Here is a 23,045-nt window from a genome sequence, read left to right on the forward strand (position 1 = left end):
TGCACTTTTAAGGATTAAAAAATCCAACCGTACCGTTCCACTCTAGCGTCACGAAAGCACTCGGGTACAAGCTGCTCTCGATTGAGTGCTTCATAAGCTCCAAGTATTCGCGCAATTTTGCAACAGAGTACTTGTAAAATAGTTTACGGGTAAGTGCATGAATACGCAAAACGGTGGAACGCTTCTTCTGTAGCATTTTTTTTAAATCAATATTTTCACCTTCCGAGCTAGCGCAGTTTTGTTGCAACAACTTTTTTCACCCTATCTTATCTATACAATTTGTTCGGCTCCCTCTTTTATGGTTCCCCGAGCAATCTTAAACGGTCTAGGTTCACCGGTATCGGGAAGCATTTTCCGCCTCCCGTTCTCGATAGGGAGGAGATGTGCCTTCCGGTGAAGAATGTGCTGAGAGGGAAATAATTGGAATTTATTAAAGATTCATAGTGTTTGTATCGGTAGCTATTGCATACAGGTTAAAAAATAACAAAAAAAAAAGTGAAAGCATAGACGGTCCCGTTCTTCAGGGTTTTTAGCTTTCATCTCTGTTCCGAGGAACTGTTTCCAGTGGAAGCAAAAACGATTTGCGTTTAATGTACGTAGCGCATTCACGAACGCTGCCACGGAAAAGTACTCTCCACTTATTTGCTTGCAAAATCGGTACGGTCGGTTGGCGGAGTGAGGCGTTGGCGTGGAGGGGAGCACAGCGTATCGATAGGAAATGCCGATAGCAGAGCGGATTTATTCATTTCCGGTTACTGCTTGATGAACTACATTTTTCGCCATACTTCCGCGAAATGGGTCGATTGATTATCAGTGCACTTGGAATTTAATAATTGACTCGCTTGTCCATTTACCATCTCGTTTCCGCTTATTGTTCCTACTTTTCATGTCCTCTTTCTCCATGATCCTCTCTACCCCAAGAATGACTTGCTGATTTTGCAAACTTTTGTCACAGTAGACCGTGCTAGAGGGAATAAACCTTTTTTTTTTGGCTTTACCTCCGATCAGCGAAGAAGACAGGTTGAGGGAAAATAATTTGTTCGACTAAAGTTTGCGTGAAACTATTTCCCACTCCCATTCTGCACGCGATGAACACGTCGTCACTATGGACAGGATGGAAGTTATGCAAAAGTTATCCGTTGGGTTGACTGTTGCTCAGCTGTTGTGAACTTAAAAGAATTATTCATCAGTACGCCGTGGGAATGGTGGGAAGCAAAACTTAGCTTATACCTAAGTAGCATAAGCGGGAGAAAAATTAACTTATCACCAGAGGACAGGAAATTATTGATGCTGATTGATCATAAACTCAAAACTCAAATATTACTTGTCCAGTGGTTAATATAAAAATCGGTTTTATTTAAATAAAACCACAATAGAAATTGATTAGGAAAAAACAAACTTGGTTTGTTGTGTGATTTTAAAATTGTAAACACACTTAGTAGAAACGTGACAACGTAAACTAACATGATGGCAAGTAGGGTTTCAGCAGTTAAGGTGTTCACTAGTCATGGTTATTTAATTATTTTAATTATTTAATTAATTTTAGAACTTTTGGCCCAATCAAGATGCAAAAAAGATGATCAAACGATCATTTTGAGAGGCAAACGGTGGAAAATATAAAAATAAGCGTGCAAAGGAAAGTGGCCCCTTTTTAACACTGTAAAGACGAAATAGAAATAAATACCGCGATTTTTCAAACAAATCAAAACGTTTATCGAATGTTTGCGTTACTAAACCACGTTCGTAGTCGTATACTTCACAATCACTGAGCAACATTGCCCATCTTCAAGGGTGCACACGACTTCTTGCTGTCACAGGGTCCTTCAGGGAAAGGGTGCAACCAGCCAGCCATTGCTGTTGCTTACAGAAGTGGCCGACTTTTGGTCCGGTGTTGGAGGTGGTCAAAATTGTTTGCTAATTGTGATCGATAACAAAGTGCCGGTCGTTGCTGACGGTCACCCTATAGCTGGACCACTTCCGATCGTCCTTAATTTGCTGACGGTCGAGATAATGTTCCAGTTGCAGTGCTTCCCCGTACGGCCGGATACTCATCAAGAACTAGTTCTATTTACTTCCGGCGTGTACTCAATGTTGCTTCGGCGTGCTTGGCGTTACCCGAGTCAAAGATGAGGCGGCGTGGTTAGAGAAACGGGCACAAAATCAAAGCTTGCGCCACTTTGGATCTTCCGCCAAGCGCCTTACTTCAAGTGACACCAAATCGGGCGACGTGACTGCAGCGAGTCGTTGGCCTAAGTGGCTGAACTGTGATGTCTGGCGTGGGAACGGAAGTAAAGTGACCGAAGTCGAAGCTTCGAAGCTAGTTCACCCATAATCCGTCCATCGATTAATTAATGTATTTTATCGATTACTACCAATGATACCAAATATGACTGGTGATGTAGTGCCTTTACCGCACCGATGGTCCACCGATGGTGAGTCGATGGTCGTTTGTGATCTTTGCCAGGCCCGTCCGGTGGTTGTGGCCACATTCGGTGGTATCCCTATGCATTAAAAGCCTTCCAGCCGTGGTCGACTGTGGGTACCGGAACTCGTGATGTCCGGAACAGCGACGGGAGAGGCCGCAGCTGAGAGTTGGGCCATCCCGTGCGAAGTACCGTTTTCCCGGTACGGTGCATGGGCGGGTTCGCAACAGTTCCGGCAGCAACAGCAGCAACATTAGTGTTGGTCCCATGCTGATTTATCGCACAGCACCAGGGTCGAGTTACGTGCCGTGCGCATCCGGTGCCGATACCGGAGCTGACCTGCTATACACACACTTAGGACCCCCCCACCCTGCATAATGAACTGGGCCCCGATTTTGGGTGGATCACTCGGGCCCTCGATTTGGGGTGGCCCGGAAAACCTCGCCCACCACACTGCACACCACTGTTGAATGGCCCACTCGAATATAGGTTAATTGCCGGTACACACCGGTCCACCAGGTCGGTGTTCGCATCTTGATGGCTCTCGCCACCTATCGGGTGCATCGGAAGGCCGAGCGCGCGCGAAGCTCGCTTAGCCTTGGCTTCCTTTTCTTAATCAGTGCTCCGGTGATGGTCCAGCAGAATCAATATTTATGTAGAACACGTGCAAACACAGCGTCCATTTATTGCGGAGCCACCCGAGCGCTCCGGGAACGGCGAACACTTTGACGAAACGACTTGGCCTCCGGCGGGAATGTGGAGCACCGAAAGTGTAGCATATTTCAACCGATGACCGCATAGGGTGCCTCGGTTTGGTGCTGCTATTGCTGTCATCAGCACAAATCCATCGATTACTTCGCCGGTTCGCGTGCTGCAGTAAATGGAAAATGCGTTCACCGTTACCGTACGACCGGGTGGTCTTCCCCCGTTTTTCTTACGGCGCTGTACGGAAGGCAAGTGGGAGGTTAAATTATTATCTGATCGCCAGCGATAATGATGATAAATTAAATCCGAAGGTAATCGACTGGAGAACGCGCTGAGTTAAGCCGTTTGCCGGCTACTCCGGGAAGTCCCCTGGGAGTCGCAGGATGGATGGAGCACAGACTCGGACACGGTGCACTGCAAGTTCTTGAGATAACATTTCATGCCGGAGCAGTTTGGCTCAAGGCGTATTAATTACGAGTCGTATCAGCTTGCAACAATCAATGTCAAGCCGTTGCGTGGAGCAAGCATTCGCTTGGTTGATTGATGCGTCCGCGCGATGCAGGGTGGGTTTTTCTCGTAAGCATTCACTGTTTAGATGTTAGTAAGAATTTAAAAGACAGTGTAGATTTAATATTGAGCTTTTGGCTAACGACAATTATTAACAATTATGATCGATGATAGACAAGTTAAATTAAAAACTGTGATAGTTGTAGCTTGCTTGCTTCAGTGTAGTGAATTGATGAAAAAATCTTAAGTTGATGTGATGTTGATCATAAGGTTGCAAATCTTAGATCTGCTATAGATATTTTTTTTTTAAATATCCATAATGTTTTACTGTAAGTTTTGTATATTTTCGTCGACTAGAAATTAGTGGCCCATTTAACTTTGCACCATCGTGGAAAACTGTAAAAATGTATATGTGTCGATAAGATACGGGCTAGCGTGGCTCACGAATTCCAGTGCAATTAGATAATCGGTTTCTCGCTGAACTTTCCCTTCGAGCGTCCTCAATGGGTAGGTTGCACCCGCTTCGGCCAAGTCGTGTCCCAACGGAGGGTGTGCATCGTGCTTCCGTGCCGCGCAGGCCGGCCCCTGTGTGCGTGAAAAAGATGAGCAAAAGTGTCGGTGCGCTGAGGGGGGATCAATGGAGCCGCACAGTGAGCCCCACCGCCGGACGCCACCTGTAAAGGGGAGGAGGAAAAAGTCCACCAAACACTCGGTCAAGTTCAAGGAGCAGGGCGACCAGGAGGTGCTAGTGGTGACGGTCGAGCCCCCGTCGCCCTCGCCCGGCTCTCCGGAGCCAGCCAAGACAGCCGTCACCTTTGCGCTTCCCCCGCTTTCCCCCCCGCGACGGGTGAAGGTGAGCCCGGCGGGCGCAAGGTCGCCCACAAAGGAAGGCGCCCCCAAGCGGGCGCCCGATGCTGGCGAGCAACGCTTATCCGAAGGATGTACCTCGCTGATGTACGCCTGCCAGCAGGGTCTTACGGGTGATATATTGAAGGAGCTGCGACAAAAGGTGAGATTCCTGTTTTCCCGATGTCATTTCCGTGTGTTGGTTTCAAACATTCTTCCGCCCCCAATGCTCTCCCACCTTCACCTGACCGTTCGCGTTTGTTCAGCTTCCGCTATCCATCAAGTTCCGGTGGTCCATTTCGCTGTCCTTTTATTAAAAACCACTCCACGGGCGCCTGTTCCACCACGGTAGCTAGGCCACTAGGTTGATAATCCGGATTGAATGGCCATAATGGCGCTCCGGAACAATTGCCGCGGCAGTGTGTTCGACTTACTTTAATAAATGAAATAGCCATTAAATCACTTGCGCACAACAGTTGCTGAGCAAACGCTATCATCAATCTAGCTTTCGTAATCAGTTTTCCCGGCCTGATCCCCCCAAATTCCCGCAGTATCGCGTTTTACGTGGGATGCCGTTGGTATGTTCGACGCTGCCGAGTTTCGACGATGACCTTCGCCAAATCCTCTGCCTATGGGAAGGACTGAAGAGCTGCTCGGTGACACTTCATCGAAGTGGAGCACAGCTCGAAGCAGTATTATTTTAGAGGGAGACTTTTTCATTCTCCCCTCTTGAACGCCGTTCGGTGTACATGGTCTTGGTGGGTTGGATAATGGCAACATTTGGGAAGGGAGCTGGGGTGCGACCGGATGCTTGGAAAAAGTATGTTGAATTGTTTTTGTTTCTGCTCATCTGTCTTGAACTTTTTGGGTCTATGGGTCTTTTAACTAAAGAAAACATGAATAGCACCGGCTCTGATGGAGGCGCCCAGTTGTTCGTTCATCTATTCACTATTCCGTCTGCAAATGTTTTGCTTACGTGTAGCTTGTTGTACAAAAAGAGTGTTTTTCTATTAATTTTTTGTAGGACTATCCCAGCACCACAGACAGTTCGCTTTTCCGCCGGAACGTTTTAGAGGTAATAAATAATTCGCTAAGGACCATTTTTGCCATTTTCAATACCAATTTTCAACCGAACTACGGAGCGGCGATGGTAAACCGTCTTCGGCAGCGTGACTTCGTTGAAACAGCTAAAGAAAAAGCCATTTGCCCTTAGCACTGGTAGGAATAAAAAAATTACTAGGGCACGCTGGGCTAAGCGGAGCCCAAATATGGTTCATTGTATCTTCTAAGAATAACGCTCGACAAGGACATCGTAACGAATCTTATAAGGGACCACACTCGCCGGCGGTGGGGCCGGATTGGTAGCGAGCAGATGTCATGAAATTATGACTAAGAAAACGAGCTTAGGTTGGAGATAATGTCGCATCATTCATGTGAAGCAAAGATAAAGTGATTTCTACAGCATCGTGGATTAAAAAAAGATGTTTAAATTGAATAAATGGATTCGTGTTTTCTAAAGCATACTCCCGCGAAACACGAAATAGAAGTGAAATCAAATGTGATTAGATTGTCCCAGTTTTTTTCTTCTCCCATCTCTTTGCCATCTACCATGCCTTGCTGGGCCGCGTCCTTGGTCGCTTTGGGTTCGTGGACCGAATGCGGGGGGTACCTGTTGTGGTGCGTCACCGCGCGTTATGTCACAAACGGTGGCGTGCAGATGGATTTGGCAGCTATTTGAACGCGTTTTGCTATCCGGTTCGCCTAGTATGCTGCTAAGAGCAGCCCAGGATACTTTCAAAAGTTCCCTTGTATCGGAAACAAACTGCCAAGGAGATATAGGGGATAAATTTTTCCTTTTTTTTTCGTCATCTAATTCAATTATAATTGAACCGTGATACATTAATCTCTTGATTTGAAGCCGGAAGGACATCTGTGCAGTTGAATATAACGTTTTTTTTTGGGAAGTGAATTTTAGATCTTAAGGCAAAGACAAAAAAGTTCTGTTTGAAAGAATGGATTTAAAAGATAAAAAATAATCAAATTCAATTGAAGATAGCTCACGAGTAATTTAGTGATGAAGCAATGATTCTGAAACAATGCACATGAAGTACTCGATGGTGCAACCACATCTAATTTCGAATTTAAAATTTATCAGAATATGAACGTAAGATTCTCTTTGTGCATGTGTTTAATTCATATGCGAATTTTCAGTAAACACTTGTTGAATCAATCCCTATCATATATTTCGATCAATCGTAACAGAGAGTTAGTCATTTCGAAAATTCTACTAGCTGATTGCATTCAGATTTAATGCGTTGATTGTGCATCACTGGTAAGCTTCGTTTATCGAAGATGATTCCCCAACCTCCGCCGTGTCGTAAACGACCCTGTAACGATAATGTTTATGATTTGCCATCTTGCACACATCATACGATCTGAACTGCTCCATGACTTGCCTGTACTGGCGAGGCGAACGTTTCCTTTGAAGCTCTTCCGCTACCATCTACTCATGTTTGCGTGTGGGTGTGTGTATGAGCGTCAACAAATGGAAAGATTACATCAAACATCGTTTACCGTTTAGCTTCCGGGTGCTTGCAGCTGTTTACCGAGGGCCTGCTTATCCTCCGACAACGTCGGCATTGTGGCGATATTGCACGAGTGGATGACTTCTGGAATGCAAACGTAATCCTCGGCTTCGTTCGAATGCGGGAGCGCCGGAAGCGGAAAACCTTTCTACTCACGACGGCAAGCACCATCGATGATGCATCTTCGCATTGCCTATAGGGTCGGTACGGGGTACTGATCAGAGAACCGAAACCAACGCCGTATCGATGGCGATGAGTGCAGCCACTCGTCTATGCAAGCTTCACGTTACATGCCGGCCGCTCGGTACCTTTCCCACCGGGAAAGCGTTATGATGCCGCAGAGTGTGTAGCGAATTTTATCGATAATCTTTGGAAAAGTACGAACCACGACTAACCTTGCGAGAAGGATGGGTGGAAGAATGTATCGATAAAGGAGAAGAGGTTATTTTTTGTCGTCATCGAACCTCATTGCCATTGAGTATGATTTCCGAAAACGGCACTCTTGGTTCCGGCAAGTCAACTCGCATTCAAATGTAATGCTCCAAGAGGAAGCGATGGCAATCCTCGCAAGTCCTTGAGCCAATTGCTAGTACCCCTTTGATACGGCTTCGCATGGGTTTTTCATGCTATCAAGCTTATGTTTGTACAGCTTTTTTCATATTTGGGTAGCTTTTGAAATTGAATCGATGAAAACTGCATCACATGATGATCAAGCTTTACCTGTGATTTAAGATCTGCTTCAAACAGTTCACACAGTTGGATATCACTGTATATGTATTTGATAAATGTGAATGTATCTGTTTTTCTTTTTTTCTAAAAAAAGATAATGTTGTCTAATGGTGTTAATAAAAATTCTAAAAATAATATGAACAAAAGGTAATATTCCATCAGAACGAAGTTATCTTTTTTGAGTTAGGTAGTTAGTTAAAAAAACTTGTCAAACAATATTTTGCATCAAATCAGTTTGATTGTAAGCGGAATTCTTAATATACTTTTAATTATACTAGCAACTCTATGTTAGACGTTAAAGTATTTGTAAGCAAAAATGTGTTTTTAAATGGTGCTTCTGTTTTATGTCCTAGAAGTACATTTTTCTGGTTCAATTACGTTTTACGTTCCTCTTGAAACCTCTTCTTACATCTTGAAATAAACTTCAATCCGTTTAAAAACCATCGTCACAAGGTAAATTGTTCTGTTACTAAAAATAGTTGCCGTCCCTGATGCCCATTAGATCTCGACGCAACCTACATAGCTCTGCGGCTTCAACCGGTCGTCTTACAAACCAATACATTACATGCATAGGATTACCGGGAAAGGAAAGATATCTCTGCTTAGGATAGGACACTTTCATCAATTATGAGTTTAGATCTAATTTGTAGTCTCGAACTTCGTCGCAGACCAACCGAAGGTCATGCAGAATTCAGCAGAAGTACGGTGTTCGTTTCTGGTCAAAGGGGCGAACGCTTTTTCTTATAGTTTCTTACCAATGCTGTTTGCTTTCTTTTTCCACCCTCACCGTATCCGAATTGCACGTTCGTATTGTTTGCGGTAAGGGCGGATCTTTTTGACGAAAGTACACTCCACCGGCAGAACGGAGTCGGAGTCCATTTTCGGCACACCACCATTGAACCCGGTGGCCAGGCTAATCGGTGCTGGATGCTTTGTTGCACAGGTTCCCCGTGTGTCGTGTTCGCCGGAAGATGGGTTTGGCTACTCACGGGCCTTCGAATGCCCGACCAGGAACTAGCTGTAGCATTCCGACAACGTCCGGGAACCCATTATGTCAATTGGTTTAGGAGCTTGACAAAACAAGCCCTGTTTCGGGTCGGTTTCCCTACGGAGAGACGACGGTTGGGCAAAGAGCTGCCAAAAGGGTGGATTCAGGGGGAGGTAATGTGGGCTGCAAGCAAAGCAGCGACACGTGTTCGTCGGTCGCAGCGAGCCACGCCAAGGGAACTGTCGAAGGTGCCCCAAAACCTGGGCAGCGATGGGGAACCCAGAATGGCGTCTCAATGGGTACCGCAAATTCCTTCAACCTCCATTTAATCTGCAACCGTACACGAAAACGAAACCGACGCTCCGAAACTGACACGGTTTGCCTGGGCTGGGAAGCGTAAGTTGGCCATTGGCACTCCGGTCCGGTGGATCGTACCCGTTGTTTGGCTCCGGAAAATGGTCGCTCTGGGCATGTTATCTTCCCATGGTCAATGCCAGCCCCACCCCGGGGCGGCTCAAGTCGGGTGAGTGGGAGAGTGGGAGACTGGGAGGCCGAAATCCCATCCCAATATGTTCTGCCAGCCAACCATCACGGCTGGTTTGACCACTTGTTAGACTCTTGTGAGCCTCCCGCTGCCCTCGAGCCATGACCAATGCTGTATCCGGTTCGTTCGGCTGACTTCAAAACAACTCAAACACACACCCGCACATACCCAAACACCCTTTGTGTGTGTGTGTGTGTGTGTGTGTGTGTGTGTGTGAGTGTGTGTGTGTGTGTGTGTGTGTGTGTTTCCCTACATGTGGGCCGAAAGTTCCGAGCTCCCTCGGGGGCACCATTTGGTTGACCCCTAGTGCTGGGTGACATTGATGGGATTTTATCTATTTTCGACTTCGAGAAGCTTCCACGACGCTTGGCCCATGGCGAAGGCAGAAGAATTTTCAATTTTCTCTCCCATTCAAGCGTTAAGGAGTTACGAGGAAAAGATGGTGGCTGGCAAAAAAGCGGCTGCTTTTGTGTTTCGCCGGCCGAGTGTGTCCTTTACTCGTTCGTCGGTGTTTTGCAGTGAGTAATCTGATCGTTTTATTTCGAAAAATTTGATTCCACCCGAGGGCTCTCTTTTTCGATATGAGTTTACGTGGGAAATCGGTCGTTCGCACTTTCTATTTAGCAGTGGTCGATTTATGGCTGATGCTTACGCTTAGCTTAGGATATTCTAGACGCTTTCCATCTTCTTATCGGTGGACGCGAACACCAGCAGTTTACCATTGGACACAAAACAAGGGAACAACGGAATGGAAAAGTTTTTTGAAAAAAATTTGGAGTACAAGAAAATCTGTTTGCATTGATAACACCTTATTTTTTAATAGAATTCTTTTCCCTGGGACGGGGCGTTTGTCGAACTAAATTATGACCGTCGAATTGATTGTGTGAAGGATCTATTTTCTTCCCGTTCCCCATCGTTCATGTCACATCTTAAGCCAACATGCCGTTGCTCGTGGCGACTCTTGCCCGATGCCCAACGTGGAAAGATTGTCCACAAATGCAGCAACACTTGGGACGGATTTAGCTTCCGCCTCGAGGCTTTCTGGTGGGAAGTAAGCAAACGAAATCTCGGTTATCCCCCCCTGAGATATCATGGCCAAGGAGGGTGGGGCTTGATCCACCACGTTTTCCTTTTGTAAGTCGAATGGTGGGGGAGGGGATGGGAAGAGGAGGGCGATTTATTTATTGCCCGCCAGCAAACCAGAAGGAAACGTTGCGTCCATTGTGAGACACATCCGCAAACGGCCTTCGTCAAGACGCCCCTGCAGTGGTGTTCGATATAGCGTTGCGTGGCCTGTATAGCAAGCGGTTGCTCACCAACCAACCCCGTCCCCGTTCACCCCCAGGGTGACTTGGCCCCAACGATCAACCGGACCACCGGCTTTTGGGTGGCGGCCCGCCGAAGACATATTGAATTATAGGCTGTCCAGCATAATCGGTCTCTTGTTGATGGTAAACAAGGATGAATGAGCCAGTTGACAAGGCAATCCCCATTGAGATGGCGTTTGCTTTCGGCAAGTTTTCGGCCGCACATTACCGGCACGTTGGCACCATTGGGTCCGGACAAAAGGGACTCATTTATGCTGGTAAAAGCTTCCGGTGATGGTTCAGTTGGTCGTAAATAGTTTTTCTTGTTGTAAATCAACAGTTGAGTTCATTCGTCATCAGGAAAGCCAACCATCGGTCTTGGTTATATTGAGAACGAATTAATATGCTTCAAAAAGTGATCTGAAAGAGAGTTCAACATTTCGTTATGTTTTTATAATGTCTTGAATAATCTTTAGTTAGCAATCTTTTCAATCGTGCACAGAATAATCATCGTGTCTATTTGTTTATGTAACCAGTCTTTTGAATTTAAGAATATACGTTTAGCAAAGATTTTGGCGTCTATAATTTCATCTAATTGATCCTTAAAAGTTGAATTCTGAGGATTAAACAATTGCAATCAGCTTATCATGTATTGGAATTTATGTTTTCATTTTCAAATAATCGATCTCTGCAAACGATCTGTTTCGTTAAAAATCAATCGCTCCAGTGCACCACTTAACCTCAGATCGGCCAATTACTTAACGTAAATTTTTCATCCATTCAGCCCGGTACAACCGCTCAAGGGCCCTGGCATTCCCGGGCGAGTCTGTTCTGTAATTGGCATCGGCGCATCGTTTAGACACCACTCACCTGCACACGTTGCGCTTGGTCCGGATAATCCGCCATTGCCATGACTGCATGAAGAGGGCCCTCGAAAAGGCCGTCCACCATATAGCCAAACCATCGAGAAAGATTCGTTTGGCATTGGCGGCCAATGTTGTGTGTAAAGGTATGACAGGGTGAAGGTTCAATAGCACCTCCGTCTTTCGCGTTCGAATCAATGAGCGGTGGTGCATGCTACTCGCATGATTTGCTACCCACAACCCGCTCGTCGCGAGCGCGCGGGAAAATCCGCTTCCAAACCCGCTTTCGAGTGCGGGCACCATCCTGAACGGAAGAACCCGCACATACTCGCACACACACACACACACTCGCGCATGCCGATGCAAAAGCTGCAATTGATCGAAGCCAATCGCGGTATCGTTGCGCCAGGCAGCCACCCGATTTGGGGTTTGGACGAACCCGCGAACGTCGACTGCAGGCATTCGGCGTGGAAAACAACCTTCACCACACTCCCTTGCCTTAGCCTTGGTTGGCGCGGCGCGCGCGTGAAGGTTAATAATTCACGGCAACTCATAGCGCAACCGAGCGCCGGGACGTCACTTCGGAGTGGTTGTTGGTGTAGTTATGTTTCTTTTTTATTTTTTTGGTTCGTCCGCCTCCATTTCGTGCAGGAATGTTCCGACGACATCCGCCCGGTCGTTTCGATTTGTTGAGTCACCGCCGCTTTCAGGATCCCCCGGTGCCATTGACGGTACGACAGTTGAAGGTTAGACGATGGCAAGGTTTTCGACGTGAAGGAGGGTGAAACGATTTTTGCATTAGTGAAAAGTCAAAATTGCACGTTAGGCATATGGGATTGTGTTTTTAATCTTTGAAAAGGATATAAACGCCCAAATGAAAGGAGATGAAAAATCGGATGAAATTTCAATGTGACTATAAAAGTAGATCAATACATAATTGAATTCTTTATTGATGGGCTATTTTTGCAATATTTTCATATTCATATTTTTGATTTTGATTTTCTGGTTACCGAAGCGGAGGGTCATATCATTTTATACGTTGAGTGTAATATTTTTGAGGAGAAAAACTTAATTTATAGTAGAAATACATGTATTTATATATTTTCTCAAAAACATCCTTGTCAAGGGATACAAATTAGAATGTTTTTTCATGATGTTCACTGCTTCCAACTTTAATTAAACTTTTAACGCTATCCTTTGATCGTATAATTGCAAATTGATTTAGCCTTTTGATTAAAAAGGGAACAAACTATGTAGTTTTCCACAAATTTGAGAAGTAAAAACGTAGGAAAGTGGGTATTTTATGTGGAGTACTATTGCTGGGTTCCAAAAATGCTCTAAGTAGTAGATTACTTACATTTCTTCCTTTTTATTAACATAATAAATTACAATTATGAGATTATAAATTTCATAATGAACATCACAATAAACTAATAATTTATCAAAAAATGATGTTGATGATTATATTTTCATGGTGACTTGTTGATACTTAAAAGACAGATTTCTTCATCATGAACCCACGTGGAAAATATTCAAATAATTTCCTTTACATAAAACCACCCTCAACCTTCCTTCGCAAAGGCGGGAAAACGTATCCAGGCTTGCATGCCTATGCCGAAAACTGATGCGTTTACCTAATGACATGCACGAACATATCACCGGCTTTGCTTTTGTTTTTATCACTTCCAAGCACATGCGACAGACAATCGCCCACAACGCGAACGTTTACGATGTCTGGCCAGGGTCTAGAGGCAGACTAGGTTTGTTGTGTTTTGGTATTGTTTTGACGCAAACCTTTCCATTTTTGACGCTGGTTGCTCAACCCAGCCAACGGTTTGTAGTCAATGGCGACGGTTGCATGGAAGCGCACAGTGTTGAGGCACCCTCACGTTGGCGTTTCGGTTTCCAGGCCACACAACACACACACAAACCAACGTCCCGTGACCCTTTCGTTCGCCTGTTCGCGGTGTTTCACCTTGACGGAAGTGAAGTTCGCCAGGAAAATCCAACCATCGCAGTAGTTTACGACGGACTCCGGCATGGAGCGCAACGTGGTGGTTCGACCGTACGACAACCGTGCGGTTGCTCGGAGTTGCAAGCAACTGTGAAGAGCGCCGTTGTCCGTATTATCGATGAGGATTGATTTCCGAACTCAAACACGAGAGCCGTCTGGTAACGAGCCGCTTTGAAGCGGTTCGGTGTCCGCTTAGATAACCAGTTGGAAAACAAACCAGTGCCAAAAACCATTCCAAACGCTGTTTGTGGGCTGTTCATATGCTCGTGCGGGAGAAAAGTAACGCTATAACCTCGGGCTTCATTCGCCCACACTCTGTAGCGGGCGAATGGGGGAAATTTAATGTTCTTCCCTTTTGGGCCATCATCAACAACAAACGTTTCGCTAATGGTAAGTCTCTCCCTTGGTTTCTCCCTGCTTCAGCCTAGTGCCGTCCATCGACGAGATCGAAGCAACAAAAGTGCCTTACACTATTGCAGCAGCGCGCAGGACATTGCGGCGGCCGCCAGCGTCGCCATGGTGGCACCGGAGCTGATCGAGGCGGCCGACGAGGACGGCTTCACGCCGCTGCACCTGGCCGTGATACAGGGAAATCTGCAGCTGGTCAACCTGCTGCTGGCCAACGGGGCCGATGTGAACGCGCTCGACAACGAGGGCCACTCGGTCGTACACTGGGCTACCGGTAAGTGTTGGCCGGTGTGTCATTAGTGCTTTTCATCCGAAGGAGCCTTGGAAACTACACCGTCGTGTAGTGAAGAGTTGCGTACCAACATTACTTCCTACATTCGCGTTTCAATATCAATTAGAAACCCGAAAGGCGCAGTAATTGAAGGCACCCAAAAAGCGCCGGGTGCCAAGTAACGACGGCCGGTGTTTAATCGATATCGTTCGCCTTGTTTAGGCCGCGTTTTGTTTTGGTTTAGTTCCCCTTCGCGGTTGGCTGTTCTTCGAAAGTTCCGGTTAGTTCTGAGTTGATTCCATAATCGCCCTTTTTTTGTCCATACCTCCGAACAGTGTGCGGTGAAGTGGATGCATTGCGGGCGGTTTTGGCGGCCGGTGCGGATGTGTCGACGCCGGACATCAACGGTGGCAGCCCGCTCCACTATGCGGCGCAGATGTGCGGCGCCAACTACGAGGGCAAGACGGCCCGCGCTTCGGCGAAGCTGGCGCTGGAGATCCTGAACACGCTGCTCAACCATCCCGACACTACGGTAGAAGTAGAGGACAAGGATGGCCGACAGCCGCTCCTGTGGGCCGCCTCCGCGGGCTCGGCCAAGGCTGTGCTGGCTTTGATAAAAGCCGGCGCTCACGTCGAAAGTGCCGACAAGTAAGTGCGCGAATCGGGTTGACATTTTCGGTGTGGTTTTGGAGATCGGTTATTGGTTTTCTTTCTTCTTTGTACAGGGATGGCTTGACGGCGCTCCACTGTGCCGCCTCCCGGGGACACACGGAGTGTATCGATAGTCTGATCAATCTGTGCGGCGCCCACACGGATCAGATCGATTCCAACGGGTGTACCGCGCTGCACTACGCGGTCACGCTCGGGCATGCCGATGCCACGTCGCTGCTGCTCAAACTGGACGCCGACCCGAACCGGCAGGATCGGAAGGGCCGCACACCGGCACACTGTGGTTGCGCCAAGGGCCAGATGGAGACGGTGAAGATTCTGCACGCGAAGAAGGGCAACCTGTGGCTGCGGAACGCCAAGGGCGATCTGCCGGTGCACGATGCGGCCTCCTCCGGTCGCCGCCAGCTCGTCCAGTGGTTGATCCAGATGAAACCGAAGCACATCAACACGACCAGCAACGATGGCCGCACCTTGCTGCATATTGCCGCCGGGCACGACAACGTGGACCTGTGCAAGCTGCTGCTGGAGCTCGGGGCCGATGTGAACCTGCTGTATCGACCGTCCTCCAAGAGTGCCCCGCTGACGCCCCTGGACTATGCACTAGCCAAGGGCTACCGGTCGACGGCGAAGTACCTACAGATGCAGGGTGGCCTGCCTGCGAACAAGCTGCGCCTTTCCGGGCGGCAGCAGAAAATCCTGCCCGACATTGACCGCGTGGAGCCGCTGAAGCTGACCGAGAAGGAAGAGCTGATCGATCTGAAGACCTCGAAGCGCTACATCGTCTATCTGAACTCGAACTCGGAGAGCGAAACGGCAGACGAGCGGACGCACCGAAAGAGCCGCCACAAGCGGAAAGGTTCCAGTCAGCCGCGGGGACGTCGCACCAGCAGCTGCAGCGACACAGTCTACCTGTACAGGGAGGGTGCGAACGACATAAGCCGGTCGCGGAGCAACGCCGAGCTGCATCGGTCGCACGGGAGACATGGGCGACGTGGCAGTAGCTGTTCGTCGACGGCTAGTACCGGCTCCAGCGGATCGTCCTCGGGGGGTCACGGTGGAGGCGATTGCTGCCGACACGTACGCCGTAGACACAAGTGCTACCGGAAGTGTTCTTCCAAGCGGACGCACTCGCGCGACCGGCATAAAGACCGCGAGCGTGAACGCGACCGGGAGGAGAAGCCGGACACGCAGAAGGAGTACGAGTTTAAGTACGCCGAGAAGAAGGAACCCGGGCCGCGAAAGCCTGGCGAACGGTGCGGGAAGATAATCTTGAAGCAGATCCACAGCGGCTCGTCGGAAAACGACTCCACTGGGGAGAATGGGCGAGCGGCTCCCGGGGGCTTGAAATTTAGCTCGGAGCGGAACGGACGGGGTACCCATCTTGGGCTTCCGGCGGGTCAGATGGCCCAGTATGGTGCCGGTGGTAGCGGCGGTGGTGGAACATACGACCCGTCTGGAGGTGGGGATTATTACGAAGATCCCATGTCCCCGCGGTCGCCTCCGCGTGCCGAGTTCAACATTCGCAAGGAGTCGGACACCAAGAGTGAGGGTAAGTCGTCCGACTCGAGCGTGACGAAGAAGAAAAAGAGCAAAGTGGGAGCGGGCAAAAAGTCCAAAACGGCGAAGGCTCCAAAAAAGTCCGAATCACCCAGTGACGAGGAAACCCGGGGCGGTTCGGTGGAGGTGGTCACGGAGGCGCAAGTCCATCAGCCTCCGCCACCATCACCGGTGCCACCAGCTCAACCACCGGAAGTGGGTTCTATGGCGAAGTCGACTGAGGACGACGGAGCGGCGACGGACGCGACGTACACGATCGAGCAGCGGACCCGATCCGACGTCGAGGGACTCAGCGAGCCGGAAGAGCGATCCGCCATTGGGAAGGGTGGGGTACAGGGGAAGCCAGCCACGGAGACGATCGAGGAAGTGCGTGACGAGCCGGCGCCGGAGGTAATGGCGGTGCAGCAGCAGGCAGCCTCCACCACATCCCGCGCTAAGGATCGCTCAAAGCTCAAGTCCGCCAAGAGCGATAGCAAAAGCCGATCCAAATCCGACTCCTCCGAGCGGGAGATCGTAAAGGGAAAGGGATCAAAGGTGGAAGAACCACCGTTACCACCCCCACCACCGCCGACGCCCCCTTTAGTGCAAGAGGAGCAGCCTCCGGAACCAGCTCCGGAACCACCTCAACCAGAACCGATAACTCACCCCGATCCGGAACCACCGGAACCAGAATCACTGCCACACCAAGAAACGTTGATAGAGGCGACCGAAGATAGACATACAGTAGGCGACGATGAGTCCATGATCGCTGAGGAATCGTTGCCACCTCTGATCGAACCAGAAGAGCCACCGATCGAGGAGCGCGAAGAGCCACACGATACAAAAAACGAGCAACCGCCACCGGTGGAGATGGCACAGCAGGAGGAGCGGGAAGATAAAGGTACCCCAGAGGAGTCGACCGAAAGCACTCCAACGAAATCGAGCGACGAAACGGAACCACTCTCGGTGGTGGAGGAATCAGTTACGAAGGCGTTTGAAGAGCCAGTTCCAGAGAAAGAGGTGGAAGTAGTTCCTCCCGTGCTAGCGGTAGAACTTTCGTCCTCCAAAGAAGAGGAGAAGGTGCAAACTACAGAGCAGCCAAGGGAGCGTCCAAAACTGCGCCGCTCCATGGAATCGAAGATGGAGAGCGTGGAAGAGGAGCGACCAGCGGAACCAGCTCCGTTGCTCGACCAGGAGAAGGTCGATCAGACGCGAGGGTTCTTCGTCAGCCTAGAGGACGGTGGCGGGTCGGCCACCGAGCAAGACGAAAAGAAGAAGCAAATGAAGAAAATCAAGAAAAAACCTCGCCTAAAGGAGGACGAACAGGAACAACAAAGCAGCAAGGATCAGGATTCGGGATTCGAGCCGAGTCCGCAAGCGGTTCGCAGTAGGCCAACTATCTTCGAGCGGCCAACGCACACGGCCACACTGCCACGTCGCTCGGCGTTCACGATGGTGGAGGAGCGTGCGGTTAGTTCGCGACCGGAAGGACGGAAGCCGGGTGACAAGAGCGCCGTCAACATGACCACCGTCCAGCAGTCGATCCACAGGAATATCCGCAGGTAAGCAGCGAGTGCACGGTACGCCTCGAAGTGGCGTTTAGTAGCCGTAGTCTTTTTTAGCCGCCGGTAGCCTCGGTGTGAACGATCACACAAACACACACACACATACACACACGAACCCACATAGATCATCCACATACTCACCGCTCTTAGATCCCTGTGAGTGATTGTGATCTGTGAATTGTGCGACGAATGGCTGCGATGGTTGCATGTGAACCGTAGTGTGTGAATGTGTTTCGCAAAAGAAAATACTTTTCCCACCCCGATCCTTGCCAAATGGTTCCCCGCGTCCCGTAACCTACCCTTAACTAGTCTCGTGCCACTCGAAAGACCTAACTCTGAAGCCGAACCCCTCCCCCGTATTGTTGTTTCAGATAAAAAGAATGATAAAGTATGAAGATGAGTTGCTCGTAAACTGTAAGAAAACCGAAAACAGAGTGACATACACTAAAAAAAACACAACTGTGAACAGAAAACACGTACTCAGACCCATCTGCATCGTTGGCCGTCGTCCTGTAAGAGATAACGAAAAAAAGGACACAAACTCTTAATATCCTAGCAGACGCTGGAGCAAAAGCAATGGCTACTACAAACTACTCTAGAAGACATATTTTACCTATTCACATCGGTAGCTCCTCTAATCAACATAATCCTGGTGAAATTTTAAAGTTTAGTAATACAAGAAATGAAAGTGAACTATTTAAAAGGAACACATTGAGCCCCTCAAAATAATGTGAAAATAATTTTTATAATTAACATTCTATGGAAGATTTAATCTGGAAAAATTCAAAGTTTGTAGTCAAATGTACTCAATCCAACTCGTATTTTCCATAGAAGCTCCCATGTAACCGTAGCATATGTTGTGGTTTCCAAGTGTAGACAGGTGTGACTTTAGGGGTTTCTTGTTGGAACCGATTGTAGTTTTAGAACCAACAACGTCTACGTTGATAATCCATAGGTAAGAGGCACCATCTATAACTGCGTTTGTGTGATTTTGCGGGCAAAAAGTGTGCTAGATGGCAACGAGTGGTAGAAAATAGTAATTTCATGTGTGATAGTACCCTAAGAGTCAGGGGATGGAAGGGCGTAACTTGATAACGAAACAAAAACCCACCGAAGTGAATCCAGCCACTGAACCACCCTATGGACTTTCTAATCGAGAAGTTAACCTAGTTGAGCACATAAACGTGTTCGTGTGCATCTGTGTATTTGTGTGTGTTTGTTTGTCATAAATTAGGATGCAAAAGAATGCAAAAATCACTTCGAAAGTAGAAATATATGCCGAAAAGTATAAACAACCTCCTGCTACCGAAAAGCAACAAAGAGCACACAAAAGCGTTAGCGGCGAGAAAAGTGAAGAGGAAAACTTTGTGTGAAAAATCATGGATTTGAGCAAAATCTTTAGAACCAAAATGTTATTGTACCATTTTCTGTACTGAAGGTATTGGACTCCAGTCTTCCACACAAATCCCAATCCAAAGCACCATGCGCCTCCACCCAATGACCTCCTTTGCCATCATCGTGATCATGCTGCTGGTGCAATTTTTGAACCATTGTTTATCTTCCATTTTTAACTGTTTTTACATCTACTACATCCGCTTTCCAAAACAGCATCGTTCCGCTGCCACGATGTACATTTGTTTTACGTTTTCCGTGTCGAAATGTTGGTGTTTTCTGTTCCCTTTGAATTTATTTTTATTTTCCGATGATTTGCTCACATCCTTGCTGGTTCACCGATCGACCTCGCAGGGCTTCGCAGGGCTTACGGGAGAAGCAAACAAAGCTGTAAACCATCCACGTACATTTTCCAACACGTTTTTTCCTGTTGTGTCATGTTTGTGCCTTTGTTTTGCCAAAACCGACTGAACGAACTGCAAATCGATGCTAATCAAATTTGCTTACAATCGCCACGAGTCACTTTTTTTCTCCTTACTATATTTTTGTTTTATTGAACAAACAAGCTACGATGAAGCGATTCACAAAAAAACAAAGCAAAAGTTTAAAAAAAACACACACACAACCTATTCGAGGAGCAGCGTAATGCTAAAAACTTATGTTTTGAAAAACAAAACCCTCTCCATAACAAAAACAAAACTTCAAGCCGAGGAACATTACTATCAATCGAACCCCATACTGCCCGCTCTAATTCCCAGATATTATATGGAAAGAAAGATTTTCCAACACTTGTTAGAACTGAAAAGTTTGCAAATTCGGTCGACGAAAGTGAACGAATCGGTGCTGGTGAAGCGGGCCGTGGACGACTACCACAAGTCGACGATCGAGCTCGGGTACGAGACGGGCAGCACGCTGAAGCGCTACCCGTACACGGAGTACTCGTTCCGGAACTTCGAGCTGTTCCTGTACGACACGCTCAAGAGCCTGCAGAAGAAGGAGACGTACAATTTCCAGAACATCTCGGAGGTTTACGATGAGGTGAGTCATTTGGCGCATCCGTCCAGTTCATGCGAAGGTAACATATTTGCTAGGAGTAGGTTAGCATGTGTTTTTCTCGAAACTATATTTGATTTTGTGATGATCTATGGGATGTGTTGGTTGTTGGTTTTGAGATGAATGTCAACTTTATAATATTTTCTTATCTAGAACTTAATTTTCTTGAACCATTTTTAACCAATTTTATCCCAAACGAATAGCATTTTACTCTCCATTTTTATGTCTATTTATTAACTTAAATTTGGTCAAAACTCCAGAAGTATACAATACAGATATGTCATAAAGTTGACAAGACAACATAAAATTAATACACGGTTTTGTCAGTTTCACTTTCTTTAAAAAATTATGCATCATTTTTCGTTTTTATTTCACCAATGTATCGAGCGTTGTATGCGTTGGTGATTTATGCAGAGATTCCGCAGGTCAGACGCCATAATTACATCGTAACGCTGACGAGATTTGACGGTTCATTCCTCCTCCGGCAGGTCACTGGTATCCGTCCGCTGCGTTAAATTCCTTCGCTTTTCACCCCCCCCCCCCCGCCGCCCCCCCCTTCTGTGCTAAACTAAAAAGCGACACTCAAACATCAATCGTCACAGCATTCCCTGGAACTCCTCCGGTTAACGTCATAAAAGTTTATTTTCGTCCCAAGCCGTCGGGTTTTCGCAGTGCATCCGATAGTTGCGCCACCGCTCCGGCGCCGACAAAACGTCATAATGGTCCATTACGTGTGCTTTCGTAGAAAGAGTAAATAAATCCGTTACACTTTAGCGAATCGCTTGGATGTAAACATAAAGATAGAGAAAGTGTCTTAAACTGGGAAAGATCCAGCCCGACATACGTAGCACGAAAGCACGTAGGAAACGTAAATTCCTAGTGTCGAAGACCTCGCACGGTTGCCCCCGATGGCGTGCCGTGTTTGTTGGTTCTGCTTTCGGTACGTCTTTACGATGGTGTATCGTCAAGCGTTTACACTTAGGTGATGGGCTAGTTAATATTTCAAATAGCAATCAAGGCTGGATCGCCTGCAGACCGATCAACGCGTCACAAGATGACGCTGAGGAGCAAAGTTTAAGTGTTAAACGATCTGATTCAAAAATTCAACATATTAAACTGTTCGTAAAACTTTTCATTCAGTTGGATATGTTTGTGAGAGAGGATACCATGCTCTAAAAAGAAACTTTGTTCACAGATTCTTTAACGGAGCTGCTTTCTTCCTACGTAAATTGTTTTTCTTACAAAAGGCACGACTAATTAAAAAAACACATGTCAGTGAAACAGTAGTAGTTTTGTTAGGATTCCATACAATCCTTTACCTTAAAAGTGAAACACGCACACGTAGGTTCCTTTTCCTAAACCAGATACTACAGAATTTGTTACATGGGAGAAAAAAACAAAGAGTTGTAAATGATGATTATTTGAATTTGATCATTAAATAACATTCCAAAAGATGTTTAATGTAGGTTTGCTGTAGTCGTTCTCTATCCAAAGTGTTTCGTTTTACATTTATCTAATGGGATCACAATGTTTGCTGATTGCACGATACATCCACCTGTCGGTTAATACCGCGTTATCCTTCGCAGGCCGAACGCAGACTCAGCCCGGACGTGAGCCGCTACGAGCGCGCCCTCAACTGCACTACCAAAACGCACCGATGTCTTCATGCGACCCACGCCTACACGGGAATCCCCTGCGCTGCATACAGTAAGTACTGACGGGACCGACCATCTGTCTGTCTGCCTGTCCTATCGGTCCACTTGTCAGCCGGCGGCATCTGGTCGCGGGCGGGAGATAACGCGAGCACTAATTGTAACACTTACCTACCGTTCCCGGTTCCGCCCGATAGTACCGATGATGAACCATCACACGATACCGAAGCTCGGATTTGGCCCGTACAAATCCAGCAGCTCGGGGGTGGGTAGCTTCTTCCTGCCGAAAATCCTCACGCACCCCACCGACCGCAGCTGCGCCGGAGGAAAGGTCGCCCTGGAGCTGACGCACGGTAACAGTAAGCAGGTCATTACACTGCCATCCGAGAAGCTCGATAGCAATAAGCGATACTACGTAACGTTTACCCTCAACCCGAACGGCACGTCTGACGGTGATCCACCACCCGTTCCACCTGTTCCTCCCACTCTCTCCGCAGGATCCGCCCGAGCAGCCGCCCACCAGCCTCAGTCCCACGGCGAGCACCAACCGTCCGATCCAGATGCCCAAGATAGCGCTCAGTCCCCGCGCGCTCGACAGCAACAACATCAGCAGCAGCAGCACCAACAGCAACATCAACAACCTTCAGCCACGGTTCTTCGGCAGCAACAGCAGCAGGAGCACCCACAGTCTCCATCGCAGCCCTATTCCCTTCCCGCAGTAGAGCAACAGCGAGTCGCCGCCGGGTCCCGGGGAGGCGCCTTGTAGCATCGATACCGCATCCCAACGGGCGTGCACTGTCGAGCCGTCGGGGTTGCCTTCCTCGCACCCGGGACCGGGCTCGTGCTCCTACTCGGCCAGGTTTGGCTCGTGCTTGATCGTGTGTACATATACGGAGCCGTCTTTTTTCGCGTACCTCCTCCAAGGGTGTGGCGCATAATTTGTTCGACATTAAAGAAAAACCTTCGGAAGAAATGCTAAAAGAAAAAT

General features: G+C 47.8%; 1 protein-coding gene across 1 annotated transcript; it reads left to right on the top strand.

The window, feature by feature from the left end:
- The first annotated feature begins 4,272 nt into the window (after positions 1-4,272).
- LOC131284343 (uncharacterized) lies at positions 4,273-22,823 on the top strand. Its single transcript, XM_058313199.1, has 7 exons — positions 4,273-4,644; positions 13,935-14,193; positions 14,526-14,838; positions 14,916-17,957; positions 20,111-20,390; positions 21,992-22,112; positions 22,255-22,823. The coding sequence occupies exons 1-7, from the start codon at positions 4,273-4,275 to the stop codon at positions 22,821-22,823; spliced, it is 4,956 nt and encodes a 1,651-aa protein (XP_058169182.1).
- Positions 22,824-23,045: the final 222 nt, after the last annotated feature.

This window comes from Anopheles ziemanni, chromosome 3 (assembly GCF_943734765.1).
Source record: "Anopheles ziemanni chromosome 3, idAnoZiCoDA_A2_x.2, whole genome shotgun sequence".
Classification (NCBI taxonomy): domain Eukaryota; kingdom Metazoa; phylum Arthropoda; class Insecta; order Diptera; family Culicidae; genus Anopheles; species Anopheles ziemanni.